Source organism: Barbus barbus (genome assembly GCF_936440315.1).
Source record: "Barbus barbus genome assembly, chromosome: 29".
Lineage (NCBI taxonomy): Eukaryota > Metazoa > Chordata > Actinopteri > Cypriniformes > Cyprinidae > Barbus > Barbus barbus.
Window position 1 is genome coordinate 27,854,658 of NC_136757.1, and position 26,079 is coordinate 27,880,736.

The 26,079-nt window shown below is 36.6% G+C and overlaps 1 protein-coding gene across 1 annotated transcript in view; it reads left to right on the forward strand.

The window, feature by feature from the left end:
* Positions 1–26,079, forward strand: part of LOC306849785 (homeobox protein cut-like 2) — a gene marked incomplete at its 5' end in the record, with an annotated part of 166,409 nt that overhangs the window by 55,031 nt on the left and 85,299 nt on the right. The window contains 2 exons of the mRNA XM_079385094.1: positions 13,940–14,050; positions 17,279–17,326. Coding sequence (XP_079241220.1) covers positions 13,940–14,050; positions 17,279–17,326 — 159 coding nt within the window. The remainder of the gene's footprint in view (positions 1–13,939; positions 14,051–17,278; positions 17,327–26,079) is intronic.

Sequence of the window (26,079 nt, forward strand, 5' to 3'; positions counted from 1 at the left end):
CAAGGCTGCATTTATTTGATATATTTTAAAACATTTTAAAATTATTGTAAAATATATATTTATATTTTTATATTACATGTATATAAAGTATAAAGTATATATTTTAATGCATTTAAGTAAAACAAAATAAAATAGATAATAATAGAAAATAAAATAGTATTACAATTAAAAATAATTGTTTTCTATATTTTAAAGTGTATAAAATATTAAATGTAAAAATCACCTGAATGTACTTTAGAATCTTTGTCTAGTGTAGTTTTAAAACGTCTTTTATAACTTTTTGTTAATTGTATACCTTGTGTATAGTCTTGATGCTGGCATGGCATTAAAAAGTGAATAAATAAATAAATTAAATGTAATTTTTTCAATATTGTAAAATATTATTACAATTTAAAATAAATTATTGCATTGATTTGGATATAGGCTATTTAAAAATAAAAATTTAGAATGTGTACATGTTCAAACTAAAGTATATAAAGTATACAAAAAGTATAGTATATAAAAAGTATACAAATTAATATTTAATTTACTTCACACAGTCAATATTACATAGAATTATGTAATATATTTGTAAAAAAATTCTCAACTCATTTTTTTTTGTCAAAGGGTCTGTTGCAATGCAATCTGGGATTGTCTTGTCAGAGAGCAATGTAGTGCGATATAGATATCTTAGAGTAAGATATCATAACATAGTTGTGCTGCCTACCTTCATGTCATCAAGTGCACCTTAATGATATCTAAATCACAAGCTCTGTTTCTGCTACCTGCCTTAGGTTTTGAAACAGAGCTTTTGTCACATACATACACAAGATTTTTAGGTAGGGCCGTGGCCTTTTTAAACTACTTCTTCATGTGGAATAAGTTTGAACGCGCTCCTCAAGAGATTCTCGTGTTCTTGCGACGCTCCCGAAGTTCTGCAACCTCGCAAGTTCCCTTTTTATCCTCGTTTTAACCGTGCCTCGCTGACGCCGGCCATATTCCCAATCTCTGCGCTCCAGATACATTTATTTTTGTCTCGGATGAGGAATATCTCTTTCTGTCGCACATGTGCGCGCGTTGGGTAGGAATAAAAGAGTTTTGGGCTCTGACAGGTGGCCCTAGCTGGTGTCGCCGGGCTCTCAGGGGCCCTCCGGAGATCGGGTAATTGCGAGGGGTTGGACCCGGTTCGGTGTCACACAGGTGGCGTGAAGCACAGCCGCTCGGTTCACCTGAAATATTCACGTTCTTCCAGCAGCTCGGCTTTGATCTCCCCTTGCAATCAACAGGGGAGCGGCGGGAGGGGAGCGGGAGGAAGAGAAACAGCGCAAACAACAGGAAAAAGGAGCACACCTGAGAAACAAACAGATTGACATTTCTTAAGAGAGAATAAACAATGGCAGGTTATCCGTGTTATACGCTGCTTGCCATTTTTCACCCCCCACCTCCGTCGATTTCTTCTGGAAAGTGGGCCAGCGTTACTCTGTTTTGTGTGCGTGTCGTCGAGACCTGCTCCGACTGATTTGGTGCCGTTTGTTATGGATTGTCAAGTCACTGGCCCCCATTTATATCGCTCTTTTTAACACAGTTATATTTACTCTACAATAAATTTTACCCAGACACTTTCCACTTTCTTTTTTTTAGCCACACAGTGATTTTTCAATAGTCTTGCATTCTTGACTCTTGCTTAATAAACCACGGCGTGTCAGAATAAACAAACAAATAGCAGAAAACATCACTTATGCTGTGATATCTGCACGGGTTCATCCAGGCCAGTGTTTTTTCGTGCCAGTAAATGCACGACCGCAAAGTCGGCGCTTGTGTGAGATAATGGCTGGTCTGATTGTAACCACAGAGTGGAGTGTGAAAAGAACAATGAGCCATTATGATGATGATAAATAACGTGGGCTCATTTGGACGTACGTTTGCGCGGAGCGGTTTGCCACGCTAATTGGAAGCAACTTTAAATCGTGAATGTTGAAGAATGAACTGCTTTGAGTGATAGAAGGACAAAGAAAGTGCTAAATAGAAAGGAGAAATACCTGTTTGATTTAAAGTACTGTCTTAAGAAGAAAAATCATAGCATATATAAGACACGATACAGGGTGTTTGCTTTAAATTAACATGGCATTAAAAATATTTGTTAATGCCAGTCTTTTTAGCATTATCTGACAAAATTGCAGAAGTAATTGTTATCAAGCAGGTGTCTTCGACACTTTTCCCAGATGTTTTGAAAGAGTCAACGTGTTTTTTTGGTGGAATCAACCTAGGAATTACTTACACTTTTCTCTGCAGTTAAGCATTATCCGTATTTTTAACATCCAGAAATATTACACCCTTCATCCTTAATGTGCAGAGACAACTGTAAGTAAGCCACTGGAGCTGCAGGCAGTGAAAAGTGCATAGAAATTCTTCTGAGATTGTTTTAATTGACAGAAAATGGAAAAAGATTCAAATAAAAACATCTCTGTTGACTTTCTGGTGTACAATACATGAATCCTTTTTTGTTGCAGTATCTAAAAATGGACAGTGCTTTCTAGTTTGCATGAAACTGGATCAGACAAGGTGTTATTGCGTGTTATTTTGTATTTTTGAAGTTACCATGGTGCTAAATGAATGCTGTGATTACTTTAAAAAGAATAAAATACCTAATGCACCAATACTAGGGATTTAGTAGAAATATAGTCAAAAATAGTAAATTTATATGTTTATTATTAGTGTTATTTTGTGTTTTTGTGTAACCTTACTGTTTAATGTTCAGTTATGCTGCATATTTAGAGGATTTTCTTACACACACACATATGTTTGCATACTATGCTGTTAAGATCAACTGAATCAACAGGAGTGCATTATTTCCAGGTGAAATCCACAGAATAAGTCAAATGAAATTAATGTGATCTTGTCCAAATCAATCTGAATTCTACTTGTCAGTACAAAAGACCAAGTGTAAGTTCACTGTCAGAAAAAAAGGTACAACAGATGTCACCTTTCAAAAGCTACTAACGTGTACTATTTAGGTGCTAAAATGCACCTTTTAGAGGTAAATAAGTTACAATACTTTATCTTTTGAAAGTGTACCGCTCCAGTGATAGCTTTTGTGCCTTTTTTCCTGAGAGTGTTCAGATAAATGTGTTCAGAAAATCATTTTACTGAGTTAAACCACTCTGTTCTGCATTTCTGCCTGGCACAGAAATTACTGGTCTCCTGTAAGAAATAATTTGCTCAAATACAGCTCTTACTATGAGCAGTAGGTGGACCGTTTTTCAATCCTTTAAATGACCAGGAGTCTCAACAGTGGCTCTATAACGAGTCAATATTTTCAGTCCCCCGCTGAGGCGCAACTTTGGTTTAAAACCCTCTGATAGATGCTTGAGGGTAAAGCGACAGCACTGCCTGTACTTCTTCATTTCAAACGCGTCCTTGCTTACAGAGCACAAACTCCCAACTATGCGTTTCCCGACAGATGAAGCGGTTCCGAACAGAACGTGTGCTTTAGACAAGGTGTTGATGGATTGTGGCGTGCTAGGTGCTAAAACTCCTAAATGAAGTGCAGCGTGACAACTAATTCCTGACGACGTGAGTCACACCTTCCCCGATCATTGTAACGCTCGTGCTCATCTTAAGAGCCGGCGTGTTGTCTGCTGAGAGCCGGCTGATGGTTTGGGATTAATTATTTGCAATCATTTCCCAGCCTCTGCTGGCAGGTTTAGAAAGGTGTCAAGATGTGATATTCAGAGACGGTGACCGCTAAATTCACACGCCGCCACAAAATATTTGAACTGTGTGATGTTCATTTATGTGTGATGTTCACTGTGCAACCAATATCACATTTTACAGTGCGATTTATCAGTTTAATTGACATGTCACCATTAAGTACAAACAATTTGCTGGACTTTTCAATGCGCTCAACTCTTGTGCACTGCGTGATCAATAAATTTCATTGCACAGTGGTTGATTTTTCATATCTCGAGAGACTTAATGGAGGTTTTGATGTTACAACTAGCCTAACTGAAGCTCTGATCATTGCATGAGAAATGTTTGAGTAGATATTTAAGAGAGAGTTCACCCAGAAATGAAAATTGTATCATCGTTTACTCATCCTCAACCTGTATGAGTTTCTTTCTTCTTCTGAACACATAAGAAGATATTTTCAAGAATGCGGGTACTGAAAAACACTTGCTGGTAGCCATTGACTTCCATAGTATTTTTTTCCATACTATAGAAGTCAATGGCTACCGGCAGCTGTTTGGTTACCAACATTCTTCAAAACAGCTTCTTTTGTGTTCAACAGAAGAAAGAAGCATCCAGATTTAGTACAACTTGAGGAAGAGTAAATGACAAAATTTTCATTTTTGGGTGAACAACTATCCCTTTAAGAAATCTCTGACTTTTCTTGTGTCAAATCTTAGCACAGTTTGAGAAGTCACTTCCAAACCACTAGAGGAGACACGTGTGAGATTACTGCTCACTGTTTTATCTCGATTCTTCCTAGGAGAAACAATTGAGATATTAAAAAGATCCCATTTGTGATTTTTCTCTCCTACGGGTAAACAAATGAAAGCGTGGAGCTGAGGCGCATGGCAGCTCTGAGCATGTCCAGCGGGCCACTTTCCTGTCCAAATCAAGGCAGATAACGGCTCATCTTCCATCTCTGCCATGGACACCCGCCAGAAACGGCCCTATCCTGGATCTCTCCCAAACACACACACACACACACACACACACACACACACACAAAAAGCAGCAGAGAGAAGTGCTGTTGTTTTTGTGCATGTCGGGGGTTTGAGGGGGTGGGGTTGGTGCCAGTATTAATGCGGGGGCCAGACTAGACTCCAGCGATGGGCCGTATTGATTGTGTTGATTTGATTCATTGATCGATCTCTCCTCTCAAATGTGGCGTCTGAGAAGCGGCACTAATCTGAAACAGCTAAGGACAAATCTTCTGCCTTACACACAAACCGAGGAGATAAGAAAACGTATGAAAAGAAACTGCACTTATCTAAATCATACACTAGCCCTTCTGCTGTCCCTCGCTGTGGCCATTGTATGCGTGTGTATGCGCGCGTTGAATGCGTGGTTGGACTTTCTGTTTCTACACTGATGTTTATATTTGTGTTTCTCTGTGTTTTGTAGATGTGTATAATGGCCATGCAGGATTGCGTATTTTTCCCTGTAGATGTTTTTTTTCTTTTACACATCTGCAAGAATAAATAATTGTATAACATACATGCTGGGCTGCATATGTGCATGCAACTAGGGTACTGTTATATATATATGTTTTCTATAATATGCATTAGAGCATTATAGTTCTATATATAATTCTGTTGCATTTCTTTAGGTTGCAAGGTTGCTTTCTGCATGCATAGGCACTGGTCCTGTAGATGTTTTTTTAATATATATGTAAAGTGCATGCAGGGTAGATAGCATTTTTATACATCATGCATGTGGAGCTGCATATCTGCATGCATAGATAAAAGTCCTGCAGATAGCATTTCTATACAGTACATGTCCATGCAAGTTTGCATATCTGCAAGGTAATGATCACTCTAGATGGTCCTGTAGATGTTTATATATATATATATATATATATATATATATATATATATACATATATATATACATATACATATATACAGGTGCATCTCAATAAATTAGAATGTCGTGGAAAAGTTCATTTATTTCAGTAATTCAACTCAAATTGTGAAACTCGTGTATTAAATAAATTCAATGCACACAGACTGAAGTAGTTTAAGTCTTTGGTTGTTTTAATTGTGATGATGTAGGCTCACATTTAACAAAAATCCACCAATTCAATCTCAACAAATTAGAATACTTCATAAGACCAATAAAAAAAAACATTTTTAGTGAATTGTTGGCCTTCTGGAAAGTATGTTCATTTACTGTATATGTACTCAATACTTGCTTGGACCTCCTTTTGCATGAATTACTGCATCAATGCGGCGCGGCATGGAGGCAATCAGCCTGTGGCACTGCTCAGGTGTAATGGAAGCCCAGATTGCTTTGATAGCGGCCTTCAGGTCATCTGCATTGTTGGGTCTGGTGTCTCTCATCTTCTTCTTGACAATACCCCATAGATTCTCTATGGGGTTCAGGTCAGGCGAGTTTGCTGGCCAATCAAGCACAGTAACACCATGGTCATTGAACCAGCTTTTGGTACCTTTGGCAGTGTGGGCAGGTGCCAAGTCCTGCTGGAAAATGAAATCACCATCTCCATGAAGCTTGTCAGCAGAAAGAAGCCTGAAGTGCTCTAAAATTTCCTGGTAGATGGCTGCGTTGACTGTGGACTTCAGAAAACACAGTGGACCAACACCAGCAGATGACATGGCAGCCCAAATCATCTCTGACTGTGGAAACTTCACACTGGACTTCAAGCAACATGGATTCTGTGCCTCTCCACTCTTCCTCCAGACTCCAGACCTTGATTTCCAAATGAAAAGTAAAATTGACTTTCATCTGAAAAGAGGACTTTGGACCACTGAGCAACAGTCCAGTTCTTTTCCTCCACAGCCCAGGTAAGACATTTCTGACGTTGTCTCTGGTTCAGAAGTGGCTTGGTATCCCTTTTCCTGAAGACGTCTGAGCGTGGAGACTCTTGATGCACTGACTCCAGCTTCAGAAGCTCTCCCAAGTGTTTGAATCAGCTTTGCTTGACAGTATTCTCAAGCTTGCGGTCATCCCTGTTGCTTGTGCACTTTTTCCTACCCAAATTCTTCCTTCCAGTCAACTTTGCATTTAATATGCTTTGATACAGCACTCTGTAAACAGGCACAGTTTTCAGTAATGACCCTCTGTGACTTACCCTCTTTGTGGAGGGCGTCAATGTTCGTCTTCTGGATCATTGCCAAGTCAGCAGTCTTCTCCATTATTGTGGTTTCAAAGAACAAGAGATACCCAGAATTTATACTGTAGGGATGATCATTAATTGAAACTCAAATGTAAATATTCTAATATTTTGAGATACTGATTTTTGACTTTCATGAGCTGTAAGCTCTAATCATCAAAATTAAAACAAAAAACTTTTGAAATGTTTTACTTTACATGTAATGAATCTAAAATATGAGTTTCACTTTTTGAAATAACTTAAAAGAAAAAAGAACTTTTTCACGACATTGTAATTATATATATATATATATATATATATATATATATATATATATATATATATATATATATATATATATATAGAAAGTGCATGCATATCTGTATCCTGTAGATAGCATTTATTTGCATGATGCACATGCGGGGTTGCATATGTGCATGCATAGGCAGTAGTCATGCAAATATTTTTTCATATAACAAGCATGCAGGGTTGTGTATAAAGTACTTGTGTATGCAGATATGCAACCCTGCATGCAATGGTCTTGTACATATCATTGTTTGTATAATTTGCATGCGAGGTTGCATAACTGCATGCACAGGTAATGATCCTATAGATTTTTTTTGTGTAACATACATGTCTTCATGCACAGGTAATGGCCCTTGTCTGTTTGAATCTTTTGTGTTTCTGTGTTCGTGTGTTGAATGCATGATGCATAGTTGTATTATTCTCTTTTTCCACTGTTTATATTTGTGTTTCTCTGTGTCAATATTCTTTAGATATAATTTGGTTGTATAACGTGAATGCAGGGTTGCATATCTACATGCATAGGTAATGGTCCCCGTCTGCGTGAACCTTTTGTGTTTTTAGTTTTTTTTATGAGCGTGTGTGTGTGTGTGTGTGTGTGCAGCAGGGGTTTAGAGGCAGCGCAATCACCAGGCAGAACAGAGTGGATCTATAAATTGATGGAATTCAAAGCCTGCAGCATCGATTACCATTATAACAAACAGCCGAGCCCAGAACGTCTGATTATTTTTAGACAAAGATTCTGTGCTCTCAGCAGCAATTCTGCTGATGCTGTCACACTCGCAGACATCTGCCTATGATTGCAATTAGATGGGATACAAAAAGAAAAATAATACCTCCATCTGCATTTTTCCCCCCTTTTTTTCTCATAACCACCCACTTTTTGCAGTTCATTTCTGCTGGTCCAAACACTCTGGCTCACTGGTTGAGAACTCTCTTGCTTTTCCCACATGTCAACTTCCTCTCTTCCCTGCTGTCATCAGCGAGAGGTGCCATAGATTCTGTGCTAATCGATGGTAAAGATTTTTTCGAGCTCTATAGTGAATCTGAAGGTTATATCTTTGTGTTCTAACAGTCTGTGTATTTACAGTACGCATTTTCATTTATGGCTCTTCATTGCTTGTCTGGTTATTACAGACGACGAGCTCTCAAATGTGATTTAGTTAACCCCTAGTTATCTTTTGTAATGCCTTTATATATATCTCGATCGCTCGTGTTTGATTCAGTGTCAAGTTCAACCGTCAACAGAGTCGGTCGACTGCACGTGAACGCAAACGCCTGAGCCAATAAGTTTTCCTCGCTGGCTTGCCTGACAAATGCTGGCCTCAGCAGGGCTGGTTTAGCTTAGCTCCGCCCCTGAGTGCTTCATCCCGCCCCCCGTGACATCGGCAGAGCTTCCCAGAGGGAAACTCATCAATTACAGACGGATGTTTGACTGGCACAGGCGTAATGACAGGGGCTCAGTATTGACCCAGCTGCCCACCGCATCCTGAAAATACAGGCCTGATTGCCTTTTTCCAAACCCTTAAAACGTCGAACGTTTGACTGAATATGTCTTCTTTTTACACACAAGTGTGGCTTTTTTCAATACTGTTCAATAGTGACATTTCTTTGTGGCTTTCCTGGAAGCAGGATCTTATTTAAAGCGATAGTTCACCCAAAAGTGAAATTTCTGTCATCATTTACTCCTGTCCTTACAAACCTGTGATTTTATTTTCTTTTTTCTTTTTTTCTTTTATGGAACACAAAAGGTCAAATTTTTAAGTATGTTTGAGCCAAAGATTTTTAGAGAATATTAACAGAAAATTGGCCTGCGCTTTACACATTGTATTGTACTGCTTTATTGACTTCAGAAGGCTTGTAACATACCACACGAATTGTATGCATTACTTTTATAATATTATTTTTTCATACTTTTATATAATGTGTGTATATATGGTACTTTATTGTAATTGTAGAATATTTTTATGGTGCGTATTTTTATAATATTAATATTCTTTTGAGCTTTACAATCATCATCCTCTTACATTGAATGGAAAACAGTGTCTTGAATATTTAGCAAATTTCTGCTTTTGTTTTTCACAGAAAAAGTCGTACAGGTTTGGAACAACATGGTTAACATAGAAAATTAACAATTTATAGTGTAACAAAATAAAGAAATAGAAGATTTTATTTTATTTTTGTGATCACTATTTTGTGAAAATATAAATTTAGGTTAAAATATAATAATAATAATAATAATTAATTATAAAGAAAATACAGCAATAGAAGTAGTACTACTACTACTAATTACACTCCAAAAACTGATAAGTTGACTTAACTTAAAAATTATCAACTAAATAATAATTAAAGTGAATTGTCAGGTTCACTTAACTTAATTTTTGTAATTATTATTTACTTAAAAAATTTTAAGGCAACGGGTTTCCTCAATTTTTTTTAAGTTAAGTCAACTTATCACTTTTTACAGTGTAATAATAATAATAATAGATAAAAACAACAATAATAATTTAATAGTAATATTTATTATTTGTATTGATGAGGATAATATTAATAGTCTATTTGACATGTTTTCTAAATATTAAGCATTAATATTTAATTATAATAATTATTATGAATATGGTAAAATATTTTATTTTGCAATATTAAGAAAGTAAGCTAAGAAAAGCAAGTATTTGGCCTCAAATCTGAATTTTAAAACACTATAAGAAAAAGGTTAAATATAGAAAGAAATGAGGAAAATACAGATAAAAATATACATCTTGATAAAGTTGGAAAAGGAGCAGATTTTAAAGCTGTAAGGACTGAGTTATTTATCGTGAACGTTTTCTGAGCGTAACCCAAAGCTAGTTTAGATGGCTCGTGTTGATGCATTTTATGTGTACTGTAATTTTCCTGCTCGGAACGACATTGATTAACGTGGATCATCACCTGCTGAGCACGCTTGCATTAACAGGCATCTCAGAGCCTCAGTGCATCATGGGTAGCAGAGAAATGAGGAAGAAAAAGAGCTTTTGGCAAACGGCGCGTTAGCATCAGGTGGGTCTGATGGCTGTCTGAGCACAAATGAACAAACATTTAAAAAAACAACAGAAGTGAAGCGTGCTGCAGTTTGTTCTTGAAAGGTGAGAGCGAGCAGGTTTATTTCCAGCTCCTGCTGATATCTCGTCTCTGTAGACGATGCAGGGAGCAAAGATGCTGTTTGTGATGTGTCAGATGTCAAAACTATTAATAAAAAAGCTTTTCCTTTATATACTCCTACTGTTAGTGCTGCTAAAACTTAAGCACAAGTTTCTGTAAATGCTTCTTAGCGGTGAAGTTTGTGCTCAGGCAATTAGCTGTTTCTCTTCAGTATTATAGAGTTTGGGGTTTGTTCAAATCCTTAATCAGAAGCATTACACTTCACTGTTTGTGCTACAGATGTTGCTCAAATCATGCCACTTTGTGGGGTGTTAATACTTTTTTCTAAGTGATCTGATTTTTGCCTGGCAAGGGAAGTGTGAGAAAGAAGGAGAGAAAGAGCGAAAGAAAGAAAGTGAAAGAAAAAAGATAAAAAGAATGAATGAAAGAAAAAGTGAATGAAAGAGAACAAATGGAAGAAAGAATTAGAGCGAAAGAACAAAAGCGTGAATGAAAGAGAATGAAAGAAAGAACGAATGAAAGAGTGAATGAAAAAAGAAGGAAAGAAAAAGAACAAATTAAAGAGTGAAAGAATAAAAGAGTGAATGAAAGAGCAAAAGAAAGAACAAAAAAAGAGTAAGTGAATGAATGAAAGAGCCAAAGAATTAAAAAAGAGCAAATGAAAGAATGAATGAATGGAAAAAAAGAAGAATCCTATCCTAAAAATGAATACCTTTACTCAGCAAGGATGCATTAAAATGATCATAAGTGACTTTTATAGTCTTACAAAAGATTTATTTTTCAAATAAATGCTGTTTCCACAAAAGATATTAAGTAACAAAGTATTTTAAACATTGTTAGAGCCATTATTAATGATCGAGCACCAATAATAATTGATATCTGAAGGATCATGTGACACTGAAGACTGGAGTAAGGATGCTGAAAATTCATCTTTGATCACAGGAATAAATTACATTTTACAATATATTCACATAGAAATCAGCATTTGTAAATTATAATAATATTTCACAATATTACTGATTTTTCTCTATTTTTAAACAAATAAATGCAGCCATAATGAGTAAAAGAGACTTATTTCAAAAACATTTTTTAACCCAAAATTTTACATGGTAGTGTATATTCTTCATAAAAGTGTAGAATTTAATGTTTTTATTCATGTCAAGTGTTTGTAGGCTCACTAAACAAATATTATACATAAATCCTGCAAGACTCGGGTAACTAAAGTAAGAAATCATTAAGAATTGAAACAAAGAACAATAGCCAGGTGTCTAATTCCAAACATATTTATTTAGAATTAAGGTCATGTTGTTTAGCACACCTGCTTCTGTAGATATATACCACCCTTCTGTGCTCACTACAAAGTCAACTGAAGAAGGAAACCTGTGCTGACTTGTTATTGGGTTGATAGCATCAGCGGTTCCGGATCTCTTCATGTCGAGGTTCTGGTCTGTACGTCAGTCAGAGAGATTAACAGCCTGTAGTCTGCTTCAAGCTAATAGAGGTTAAATCCAACCATCACAGTCCATCAAACCCTTCCAGTCCCTAAACAATTATGGCTTAACAGCTCTGAAATAGCTTAAATATGTCTTTTCATTTCACGTTGATCATTGGTGTTTTAGTCTCTTGCCAGGTGAAACGTACAGCAACAGATGCTGTCATGATGCCGTATTGTGTTTTAAAGCTCAGATAGTTGTCCTATTGCGTTGCACTGGTGTCTAAAGTTCTTCTAGAGGTCAAATAAGCCACTTTGTTGTTTTTTATGAACAAGTGTCCTAAACACAGAAAGCGGCCGTCCAGATCCTCATCATCACACTTTCAAAGGAAGAGTTTGAAAAGCATCCAAGCGCTGGCGCCGTAAATCTGGGGCTGCGTTACAGCTTTTGTCCTCAGGAATTCTTCCTCTCCCATTAGATAATTTTCTAAATTGCCTTCAAGTAAGAGTACAGATTAATTAAAACATAGTAAGTGAAATTTTATGTCATGTACAAATTTGGTACAGTAATTGAAAAGCCCTCTCTATAATTTTGTAGCTTTAGTTTGAACACAAAGACCTTTGACGTGAGAGAATATGAGGATGGAGATGTTTAATAAGTGATCAGTGCTGTTTGAATGAATTCTGTAGGGGGTTGTGTACTAATATGTATAGTAGGACCAATTAAATATATATACTTGATTCAAAAAAATTAGTAAAAACAGTAATATTGAATATATTATTTAATATTTAAATAACTTTCCTATTGTAACATATTGTAAAATGTCATTTATTTCTGTGATCAAAGCTGTATTTTCAGCATCATTACTCCAGTCTTCAGTGTCACACGATCCTTTAGAAATCATTATAATATACTGATTTGAAACATTTCTGGTTATTAGCAATGATGAAAACTGTTTCTGCCAAAGGATTAAAAAAGGCAATTGTGTCTCTTCATCTTTTTCTGCCAGAGAATAAAAATAAATAAAATGTTTCTTTGATTATTTTGGCTCAAAATTCTGTCTTTTTTTCCTTGCAATTTTGACTTTATATCTCACAATCCTTATTTTTCATATTTTCATACCTTTTTCTTGCAATTGATATCTCAAAATTCTGAGAAAACTTAAGATCAACCTTGGATTGCAAGACAAAATTCTCTGTACTTAACTTTTTTTTGCTGAACAAAAGCATCTATCTATCTATCTATCTATCTATCTATCTATCTATCTATCTATCTATCTATCTATCTATCTATCTATCTATCTATCTATCTATCTATCTATCTATCTATCTATCTATCTATCTATCTATCTATCTATCTATCTATCGTTCTATCGTTCTATCGTTCTATCTATCGTTCTATCTATCTATCGTTCTATCGTTCTATCATCTATCCATCTATCTATTGTTCTATCTATTGTTGTCTGTCTGTCTGTCTGTCTTTCTATCTATCTATCGTTCTATCGTTCTATCGTTCTATCATCTATCCATCTATCTATTGTTCTATCTATTGTTGTCTGTCTGTCTGTCTTTCTATCTATCAATCGTTCTGTCCATCGTTCTGTTGTTCTATCAATCTATCTGTCTGTCGGTCGGTCGGTCGGTCAAGTGTTTTTTTCCCCCTGAAAAATGTTCTACTTCATAGAACAGTCTTAAAAATGGTATTACTATTATGGCATAATGTCTGAAAAACCATGTTAATGTGATGGTACATGCTGATCTCTCTACTGTAGTCCTCAACCATATTTCAGTCTTTCTGCTCACCAGGTCAGCTGAATAAGATGGATATTGGTGAATATTCAGAGTTCCTGTGCATGTGCCATTTTCTCCCCCGCCCTCTCTCTCTCTCTCTCTCTCTCTCTCTCTCTCTCTCTCTCTCTCTCTCTCTCTCTCTCTCCCTCTCTCCCTCTCTCTCTCTCTCTCTCTCTCTCTCTCCCTCTCTCTCTTTCCCATGACTGTTGCAGAGGTATTGATTATTTTGGATTCTGATTATCTAAAAGGCCTTGTGCTACTGTAGGCATTGGATTTATTTTGGTTTAATTATTAATGGGGCTGAGCTTACAGTAATCAGTCGCCTTCTATCAGATCATGACGGATTACACGGTTAATATTCAGCAGCGTATATTTATTTATGTATGTACTAAGCTGTGTATATGAGTGTTGGCAGGCCTCTCTAAAGCGTCTCTCTCTCTTTCTCCTTGTCTCTGTAGAGGGAGCTAAATTCAGTGGCGGCACAACTAGCAGGCCGACAGGAAGAGAGCGAGGACTCCCATAAGCACCTGGTGGAACTGAGCCGTGAATTCAAGAAAAATGTCCCAGAGGTGAGTGGGAGAGCGAGAAATATTTGAGTGTGTGTGATGTTCTGGTCAGTTTCATGCTGATAGACATTTTTAAGGTTTTCTTGACCTCACCTGAGAATGGCAGCGAGGTTTGGGTTCAAGTGCTTAGCATTTCTTTTTGTCTGACCCTCATATGTGCTTCTGTTTGTTTGCTCCTCCTCTTATTTTCTCTTTGGCTCCTCTTGTCTGAACTCCTCCCCTTCTCATATTTCAGAACTTCTCGAGCCAATCAACTGATCCGTAAATTCCATGTGATTAATTATTCTTGAACAGCTGTAAAATGACATCATGACAAAACTGACTGGCTGATTTGAGCACTTTTGTATGTTGTGTAAATACATTTATTTACGTATTTAATTTTTTTACACATTCATTGTCATTTACACACATTTATTTCTGACTATGTAACATAATTTACAAAAAAATGCATTCGATCTTTCAAGATTATTTACTATAATATAATAATGTTATTAATGATATACACTACTGTTCAAAAGTTTAAGGTGAATAAGTTTTTTTTTTTTTAAAGAAATTAATATTTTATTCAGCAAGGATGCATTAAATTGACCAAAAATGACGACAAAGCCATTTATAGTGTTACAAAAGATTTCTATTTCAAATAAATGCTTTCCTTTGAACTTGAAAAAAAATGTATAGCAGTTTCCACAAAATATGAAGCAGCACAACTGTTTTCAACATTGATAATAATCATAAATGTTTCTTGAGCAGCAAATCAGTATATTAGAATGATTTCTGAAGGATCATGTGACACTGAAGACTGGAGTAATGATGCTGAAAATTCAGCATTACATCACACAAATAAATTACATTTTAATATATATTCACACAGAAAACAGCTATTTTAAATTGCAATATTTCACATTATTTTGACAAAAACAAATAAATGCAGCCTTGGTGAACATAAAAGCCTTTCAGGAACATTAAAAATCATACCAACCCCAGACTTTTTCTCATAAATACTTTTTTCACAGAATGCACAGCTAACGGTTTATATCTTTTATGAAAAGCCGTCAATAATGCGTTTTTGAAACCAACAGCGGCATCTATCAGAGGGGCATTTGCCTCTCAGTTTCTCTACTGTTGTCTCCGCCCCTTTTCACTTTCTGCCCCGCCCCTCTTGACATTTAGTCTCCTCCCCTGTCTTCTCCACCCCTCCAATTTTTTCCACGCCTCCCTTCTCCTCTTCCAGTATTAGCCACTTCTAGCCAATATTCCCGCGCTTGTATCTAGTTTCATAAACCTCAGAATAGTTCTATCTCTGTCACACTGTCACTCTGTGTGTCTGTTTCACTGAAGACATACAAACCCATCCGTCCCTCCAGTATCAGCACTAATAGTGGAACACAGAGTATCTGCTGTTTATTGACGTTACTTGTCACATCCAGCCCAGAACAGGCAGACATCAGCATTTAATCTTCCAGAACCTTCAGCGAAAAAACCTCTCAGAAAATGAGCCGCTCGTTCCCGTGGAGGAAAATCCTCTGTCGAACGTCTTTAAGTCAAGTCAATATTATTTGTATAGTGCTTTTAACAATGCAAATTGTGTCAAAGCAGCTTTACATCGGCTTGATATAAAGCTGGGTGGATTTATATCAACTTTACAGTATTTAGACGGGGAAATAGTTTGTGGAAATAGTGTCATTCTCCTCTGGCCAGACAAAATCAGCAGTTTAAATCTAGACTAAAGCAGAGTCAGATTGTGCAAAGGACTCATCTGGTTCAAGTCCCTCTCCGTTTAAATTCCCGTCACTCTAATCTGGAGCTGCGCCTCTGATTCCTCTTCAGGTAAAGGTGACGACGCGGGGAATGCTTGTCACGCGTCTCTCATTATACGCGCTTTGACATTTTACATTTTTCCTCGTTAGCGGCCTTCCTTTTTTCCGAGGCTGCGTTTGAAGCTTCGACACGATCCGGCGTCAGACCTCTCGACTCAGAAGCCCGACGTCTCGTTTGCTCTCCACTTGACACAAATGTCATCAGTGACAATCAGAATTTACAAGATTAGCAAACGTCTGGAGCGAATGGGCTTCGTGCTAGCCGTATCGTTAAAGATTGTGGCGTAATTGAACATAAACAAAGCGTCAGTAATGGATTGACAGGAGAATCAGATGAGTTATTTGTGTTAATGGAGAAGTTATTATTGTCTTCAGCCGAAGGTTCTCGGTTCAATACAACATCTACTAACAACAAATGTGGCGTACTGTTGATTACCACAGACAGTCTTTTTTATTTTATTTACAATACTAATGCACATACAATGGAAGTCTGGGTGAAAACAGTGGCTTAAAACTCATATTTGTTAAAGTACTTGGATTGTTGTACAGATTTAGTGTTATTTGAGCTGAATTGTCATCCCTTTTAGTACTGTTTTAGGTGGATGAACTTCTGGTTATGTATTACATCTTGAAATATTGTAGTGACAAAGTCAGTAAGTGTCTCTGTCATACTAGTCTCACTGTTAACATGTATGTTGTTCAAGGAAATTATTTGACCCATAGACAACTGAAGCTGTACACCAAATGTTATTTTAGTATATTATATACTGTTATACAGTAGTTTTTGGTAATATTTTGAATTAGATTTTATTTTTATATTTTACTTTATATTTATAGCTATTTTTACATGTATTTGTTGTTTGTCTTTTTTTTTTTATTTAATTTTTTTAGTTTAGTAAAGTAAGTTTGTTTTGTATTTTATTTCATTTAATGCTTATTTTACTTCAAGTAATATTTATTTATTTTCAATACATATTTTTACGTCTGACAGATTTTTCATTAATCTTTTAAGCATAAAATGTTTTTTTGAGTTTTTTTTTTTGCATTTTCTTGTGAAATGTTATTTGACCCAACATTTGTGGTGAATCTTATAAAAAAAATATCCAGGTCATTCTTCACCCCAAAATCAAGAGCAAAAATTATATTTAAATATATTTATCATAAATAAAATATAACCTATTGTATGATGATTAGAGTCTTTTGCATTTTGACTTTATTATTTATTATTATTATTATTATGCCAATTCCACTTTTTTTTTCTCCCCAAAATTGTCATTTGAACATAATGCACAACAATGCAAAAAAATCTTACTGACCTCATGTAATTTTTTTTGTGTGTGCAATATCACTTAAACATGTTTCTGATGGGGTTTTGTGGGATTCATCAGTGTTGTCTCTGTTTCTCTGTGTTTAGGAGGTGTTGGAGATGGTTTCCCCCGTCCTCAAGAGTTTCCAAGCTCAGGTCAGTCAACACTCCCCATTTAATGGAGATACCATCATATCCACCTCAGAAACAATGCTCCTCTCATGTCTGCTCATGCTGGAGAGATTTGGAGAAATAATACATGAGATAACATCCAAATCATTTGATTGCATTTCGGCATCCGTCATTGTTTCTGTATGTTTTATGTAGCCGTTTGCTGCTTTTCCCAGGGATCAAAACTCTCTCAGCATCACGTCATCCGTATCCACGCTCCGTCCCCCGCCCTTCGCTGTATTGACTGGTATCATTTTCCCGTCAGACTTAAGTAGCATCTCTCCTCCATTAAGACGCAGGAGTACTGGAGGCCTCTCTCACTCTCTCTGTCATGCTGTTGTAATGGTGCACTCCCCGTTCCTTCCCTGACATGCTCCTGTCGAGAAAGTCATCTGATCTCCTCTCAAAGCCAGTACTCGAGCCATTAAACAGCAGATCATAAATCATATTTGCGATCCTCGTCTGTGATCCAGAGAGCTCAGGCATACTGAAATGATAGCGCAGGTTTCCCGTCTCATCAGGAGTGATTCGCTGCTGTCCAGCTGGCCACATGTTGTTGTGTTGTGAGCAAATGCAATGGCATTTTCACAGAAAAGGCCTGATATTAAAGGGATAGTTTACCCAAAAATGAGCCATCATTTACTCACCCTCAAGTTCCAAACCTGTATGAGTTTCTTTCTTCTGTTGAACACAGATTATTTCATTACCCACATTCTTTAAAATATCATCTTCTGTATTGAATGGAAGAAAGAAACTCATACAGGTTTGGAACAACTTGAGAAAATGACAATTTTCATTTTTGGTTGAACTGTCCCTGTATCGTCCAATCACAAGTGGTCATTCGCGACAGATCCCCGCTCATGTCTGATATTAACATGCATCTCAGATCTGTCTCCAGTGGCCACTAGTGATTGGATATCATTAAGATTTTTTGAGCGTCGAGCTCATTGTGAGTGCGAGGTCCTGCTGAATGTACTTAATGTGGCTGTGGCAGTAACAAACCTCAATACTCAAGGGGGCGATAGAGTTAACTTCAAATGTCTTTGCCATTAAACCTGCTATATACATGTTTATATGATCTATTCACTGTGGATAAAGTCCTGACATTTGTTGTTTTAGATATCTTGTTTTTACTTGGAAATGTGTCTGATTATGAAAGTAAAATCAGTTGCAAACTTTACATTGATTTAAGCAATAAGACCTGTTGCTGTGCTATTCGGTAAATAAACATAGCATTAGGGCATTAATAATTACAATCAGGGTTCCTATGGTTACTGGAAATCCTGGAAATATCAAGGAATTTTTTAAAATCTCAAATAAAAAAAATTGTGAATATAAAGTTTAAAGTAAAAACAAGTTAGCTTTTTAAGTATTTATTATTATAATTTTTTTTTTTTTGCACTTCAAAATATTTCATAAGCATAATGAAATTATGCAACATTTTTTAAAAGGATTAAAAAAAAATCTTATGTTTTTATCAAAACTGGAAAACTCATTGGAACTTATAAATTATTATTTTTATTCAAGTTCAAGTATATTTGTATAGCGCTTTTTACGATACAAATCGTGGCAAAAAGCAGCTCTACAGGAAATTAAGTTTCCACAATATATTTATATATTGCAAAACCTTAATATATTTAACTTATGGCAAAATTGGGTAATTCTGTATGTTGTCTGAGCATTGGCAACCTCTGAGGTCCTCTGAGAGGTTGGCATCATCTTTTCTCAGGTTTATTCTTTTTAATTTTTTTTTTTTTTTTATATATAGCTGTGAACCACTTTTAAATATTTTGTGCAATTTTTATGAATGTTATCTTTAAAAAAAAAAATCCATATCCACTGAGAAAGTCAAGGGTTTTCTTTCTTTATATGGTGTAGGAACCTTTACAACATGATGATGAATATACAAGCATTATATAGCATGAGTGCCTTGAGTCCCTTATTGTTTTTTTAATATATAATAAAAATACTAAGGACACATTTTTAAAACCTTTTCAAATTTAATTTAATTTTATTATTTGTGTGCTGTGCAGAGATGTTGCTGGTGAACAAGTATTACAGGTAGATCTAAAAAAATTAGAATATCATGAATATTGCAATTTTCTTTTGTAACTTATTTCAAAAAGTGAAACTTTCATATATTTTAGATTCCTTACATGTAAAGTAAAACATTTCAAAAGTTTTTTTGTTTTAATTTTGATGATTAGAGCTTACAGCTCATGAAAGTCAAAAATCAGTATCTCATAATATTAGAATATTTACATTTGAGTTTCAATTAATGACCATCCATACAGTATAAATTCTGGGTATCTCTTTTTCTTTGAAACCACAATAATGGGGAAGACTGCTGACTTGGCAATGATCCAGAAGACGAACATTGACGCCCTCCACAAAGAGGGTAAGTCACAGAGGGTCATTACTGAAAGGGCTGGCTGTTTACAGAGTGCTGTATCAAAGCATATTAAATGCAAAGTTGACTGGAAGGAAGAATTTGGGTAGGAAAAGGTGCACAAGCAACAGGGATGACCGCAAGCTTGAGAATACTGTCAAGCAAAGCTGATTCAAACACTTGGGAGAGCTTCTGAAGCTGGAGTCAGTGCATCAAGAGTCTCCACGCTCAGACGTCTTCAGGACGTCTTCACTTCTGAACCATGTCTTACCTGGGCTGTGGAGGAAAAGAACTGGACTGTTGCTCAGTGGTCCAAAGTCCTCTTTCAGATGAAAGTCAATTTTGCATTTCATTTGGAAATCAAGGTCCCAGAGTCTGGAGGAAGAGTGGAGAGGCACAGAATCCATGTTGCTTGAAGTCCAGTGTGAAGTTTCCACAGTCAGTGATGATTTGGGCTGCCATGTCATCTGCTGGTGTTGGTCCACTGTGTTTTCTGAAGTCCACAGTCAACGCAGCCATCTACCAGGAGATTTTAGAGCACTTCAGGCTTCCTTCTGCTGACAAGCTTTATGGAGATGCTGATTTCATTTTCCAGCAGGACTTGGCACCTGCCCACACTGCCAAAGCTACCAAAAGCTGGTTCAGTGACTATGGTGTTACTGTGCTTGATTGGCCAGCAAACTCTCCTGACCTGAACCCCATAGAGAATCTATGGGGTATTGTCAAGAAGAAGATGAGAGACACCAGACGCAACAATGCAGATGACCTGAAGGCCGCTATCAAAGCAACCTGGGCTTCCATTACACCTGAGCAGTGCCACAGGCTGATCACCTCCATGCCGCGCCGCACTGATGCAGTAATTCATGCAAAAGGAGGCCCAACCATGTATTGAGTGCATAGAAATGAACATACTTTTCAGAAGCTGTTTTTGCAGATTTCTGTTTAAAATATCCTTTTTTTAATTGATCTAATGTAATATTCAAATTTTCTGAGACACTGAATTTTGGGTTTTCATTATCCGTAAGCCATAATCATCAAAATTTCAAGAAATAAAGGCTTGAAGTATTTCACCCTGTGTGTAATGAATCTATATAATATATGGGTTTCACTTTCTGAAATGAGTGACAAAAAATATTGACCTTTTTCATGATATTCAATTTTTTTTAGATGTACCTGTAATTAAATAACTATATTGTGTTTTTGTCCGACTGGAACAACCTATGCATTTTATATTTTGGAGATCTGGAGCAGCCCTGACTGAGAGGTGCATGATGGGTAAACTTCACAGGGACCACTTACCGCGCTGGAGAAGTTAGAGTTAGAGTAAACTACGAGAGCTCGCAGTGTTATGTAGGTGGAGTGTGTGTTTGTGTGTTCTGGGTCTCTGAAGCGCGTGCGTGCACGTGTGTGTGTGTTTTAGGTCTCTTCGGCCCTCGTTCTCCTCCCTTCTCCAGCATTGCGCTTTCTCGAGGTCCCCGGTGGTTCTTGGACCATTATCGTGCCACTTTTAAAAGAGAAGTTGTCGGCTTTGAAGTGTTTGCGACATGACAGGTTTCTCTTTTCTTTCTCGGTTTCATTTCTGCGCATCCCTCCCTCTCCTCCCCTCCTGCCTCGCCTGCTAATTATCGTTAACCAGGCGGCTGATTAGAAACACGCGTCGACCTAGATTCCCGAAGCGTTCGGTCGCGTGAAAGGGTTAATCCCTGAGCTGGTGGCTGTCATTGGTCGTATCCCTCCTCCTCCTCCTCCTTCATCGTCGTCGTCTTCTCTTCTCTTCTTTCCTGTTCTTTTCTCTTTCGGAGTGGAAGTGAGCTAATGAGGTCCCGTCAGAGCCTGGGAGAGGTGTTAATTTGGCCTGTGAAGTGGAAAGGAGATTAAGGACAGTAAGAAGTCGAGTTTACGGCTTAAAATACATCGCTGTCCTTATTAATCCAAAGGCCCTGGGAGACCAGCAGCACTTTTTGGTTTTATAATGAAGAGTGTCTTATAATGAAGGTAATTTTAATAAAATTTACTGCGAGGAGGCTCGCGTCCGACGGCGTGTGTGTCTTAATAGAGTCAGCCGCACCGCTGGGTCTGATATCGGAGAGGTGTCGACGATCCCTCGCACGCGCTCTGGCCTTTTTCTCCCGCTGAGAAGTGTTACGCCACACAGCGCTCACCTTTAGATGGGAAAACGCTTGCAAACTTTTGCCAAGCATGTGGAAAAGGAGGCCCTAGTCAAACAAAGAGTAAAATCATCAGTTGAAAAATTTACTTTTTTTTTGAGAATGAACAGTTTATTGAACCTTTAAACAAAGTAAAGTTTGCTTGTGTTTTTGTTGAGTATCATATTTGAGCTTATCATATGAGCTTTTATGGCTCATATAGTATGATATAGTGAGAATATGAAAGGAAAGAGTGAAAAAATATTCAATTTGGTGCAGATGCTGATATTTATATGATCAAAAAGATGAAATTCTGATAGCTTGTAATGTAAATCAGTGAGATCTTTTTAACATTATAGCAGAATACTTACATAAAATGCATTCAATATCATTCGTCACACTGTGTAGCTTCGAAACGTATAATGCCATGCAATACAATGATGACTGAGAAATAAACTTTCCTCAAAAGTCTGAATTATATTTGATACATTTTAAAATGATTTTTCAAAAAACGATGTCTGGATAATCAAGTAAACCTGCTTCAGTCCTGTAAGTGTTCAACTTGAAATATTACTAACAATATAAAAGTTATTCTACATGATTAAAGTTTTCACAGCAAAATGACACATGAAGCACGAGCTGAAGGTGGACGTTTTTATAATTACACTAACAGGCTTTTACTTGCTAAAAAAGCTGAACTATCAATCAGACGAGAGAAGGCATGGAGTAGATTGTGTTCAACAGGTTTTTCATTTAGAGGCCTTAGAAATTTGCCTTTATAGGGTTAAACATTTTTGGTATTTTAAAACTCCTTTCATTTTAAAGAAATATTTGATCCATAAGTGAATATTTCACTTATGGAGTCTTATGGAGTACTTTTATGGTGGTTTATGGATAAAAAATAAAAAAAAAGAACTCTTAAACTGTCCATTTTGATTTGGTCCAATATAATACAAGTTCTGTTATCCCTACAATATCATATTTGATCTTTGGGCTTTGTTATAGGGATCTATTTGGGAGGAATCCGGTACACTTTCTTTTAGGACGTATTGACTAGGAGCAGATGCTGTTGTGTCGCTGGTTTAAGATGTCAGGCCCGAATTAACCAGTCAGCTCATTTTCTCTCCCTCTCAGTGTCTGTTGGTGCTCGCAGAGAGAAAACATCCACGCAGGGCCCTAATTATGAAAACTTGCTTTACAAAGATAATCCGAGGAGTAATTTAGCGTGCACAATGAGAGTCGTGGCGCTGTGCAGATGGAGAATCTGATAAATAGTTCGGAACATGTAATTAGCAACTCTGTTCTGTTTCGTGCCATTAACCCCTGCGGCCCAGAAATCTTCACCCGTCATTATCAGACGAAGAGGTAAAACGCAATCCAGCTGACTACACAACCCAAACCAGACCCGCTATTCATCTCGCTCAGCTTGTGGGGATTCGCAGTCAGACACCTGTTTTCTGGGGCACGAGGGCCTCGGGTGCTTCAGAAGAACATTTAAGACACTCAGCACTAAATTATTAATCTGTGGAGTGGATGGGTTTTCTGCACACGTGCACGCATTAGTGCCGTCGAGCGGGTTTACTTCTGGATGCATTTGTTTTGGGGATGTGCAGAAAAGCAAAAGGACACGATAGGACATGTTGTAGAGCTAATATAGTGCACCTTATTGAGTTTCTAGACGTTTGATGCTCTTTTTTATACACATATGTAGCACAGAGTGACAGGAAGGTATTGGGAAGAGAAAACAAGAACGCGATTCAGATATGTTGTGTGTTTTGTGTGCGCAATTGCTGGGGCTTCGCTCGGACAGGACATTTCAGAAATAAAAATGAATACAGTTTACTTTATTAATATAAACTACTGTTCAGTGTCAGTTTGAGTGTTGTCAAAGAAATCATTAAATTGATCAAAAGTGACAGTAAAGACATTTTTAATGTTACAAATAATTTGTTTCTGTTCTTTTGAACTTTCTGTTCATCAGAGAATCCTGAAAATAGGAAGCAGCTCAAATGTTTTCAACATTTGGAAGGAGAAATGTTTGTTGAGCAGTAAATAAGTATATCAGTATGATTTCTGAAGGATCATGTGACAATGGAGACTGGAGTAATGATGCTGAAAATTCATCTTTGATCACGGGAATAAATTACATTTTTACAGATATTCAAGTAGAAAGCACTTATTTTGAATTGTAATAATATTTCACAATTTTACTGTTTTTACTGCATTTTCAAGCAAATAAATGCAGCCTTGGTGAGCAGAAGAGACACTAAATTAAATATTCTTACTAATCTTATTATGCTCCTGCTTGCGAACGATTGATCAGTGCACAATATTTGAAAAAGAAAAAGTCTTTATAATGTCTTTTAATCAAAGTAATATAGTATCTTGCTCCGCCTTTCACCTAGGAAAAGAATAAGAAATAAAATCATAATGCACATTTTGCAACCCAATCAAATCGCATTGACTGAAATGAAGTCCCGTCCTCCTTTTTTCTCCTTTGAATATCGTTTCATTCAGAAATGAAACATTACAGGCTGTTAATGTCATGTTGACTTTTATGCTGCATCTTAGTTTGTACTGTAAGTAAATACTAGGTGCTTGCTTGTTTTTAACAGGTTCTCACTAACTGTAATTTATACCGCCTCATAAATCACGATACTCTGTCCGTTGTTTGTTGGGGCCTGTAAGCTCGGCTGACCTTGCGGTGTGGCCTGAATATCCGCCGCAAGGTAAGTCGCTGGTTCTTTGATCCAGCGACAACACGTAGGGCCGGTCCTTCCTCTGGTTTTTGATTAATTCCTGAAGGAAATGATAATTCATCTTGAATGTATAAATATGTTATGAATCGTGGAATAAATCAAAGAGTAAAGGCACGATAATTAATCCTAGCAGTATGTAAGAGAAGAGCACGCGGGGGGAAGAGTGCGTTATGTCGCTTGCTTCCTCTCAGCGTTATGATGAGAAGAGCTGTAATTACCTTCCTGTTCTAGAGGCTGCCTCCGGCTGTGCCGATTTGTACGCTCCTGTGGGCCTGGCAGTCGTAAACCTTTTCCCAGGCTAATTGTCATGAGGGCCTAATGCACTGCCATAGTCAAAGTGAGCGTGCCGATGGGGCGCGTCTCACACACGCCGTCTAGAACTCCAAGTACTGTTCCGAAACGCTCCTATGATGCCTTAAAATGCTGTCTAGGTAGGCAGCTCGCTAGATTTTGGAGCGGCTGCTGCGTGTGTGAGGTGAATGAGTGCGTCTGGATCATTTTCAGGTGTGTGTGCTTCTTCAGGCATTGTCTTAATTTTATTGAGTTGCTAAGTGAACTCACACACGTGTCTCGTCGAAACATTAGCAAAAGCCTTTCAAGGTTTAATTGCAAATCAGTTTAAAAACAGTTACTGCTGAGCTATTCGATGGACTCGCTAATATGAATATGTCAAATATTAACAAGGGAATCTTTTAAAAGGCTCTCTATGTTGGATTTAAACTGTAATTCAGATCCCAAACCTGTTCGGAAGGTCTTAAACAGCTCTTCAAATGATGCACACTAACATTTAGAAAGTCTTTAGTTCAAAGTTAGCATGCTGATGTTAAATATGCTGTTTTACTTTTCAGATGGATTGACCGTCAGTAGACCTGTCTTTTTTCAGCGTTGTTTGCTAAAGCAAGAATTACTGTTATTGCTTACATTTCTGATTAGGTTTGGGGGGGGGGCTGTTAGTATAATTTATATTTTATAAGTTTGTATAATATATACTTTAATATATATACTCTATGTATTTATTTTAATATGTATTCATTTTTCCATTTAGATTTTATTTTTATATTTTAGTTGATCTTAATTTTATTTATAATTTAGTCATTTTGTTTTACTCTTTCATTTATGTTTTTTCTTTATTTCTGTTTAGCTTTTTCTTTCAATTTTAGGTTCAGTATTTTGTTGTACTTCATTTTATTTTTAATTTCTATTTAGCTTCATCTTTTTTCAGTTAAAGAGATTTTAGTGCTTCAAATTAAGGCAACATTCTTAATATAAGTTTACATTTTTAATTTTATATTCATTTTTTTATTTCAGCTTTACTTCAATAATGAAAATGAAAATTATGAACATTTTTATAGTTTTAGTTAACAATAACAAAATAATAATATAGTAAATATAGTATATGTATTTATTAATTTTTAATTTGTATATTTTTGATTATTTTAATGT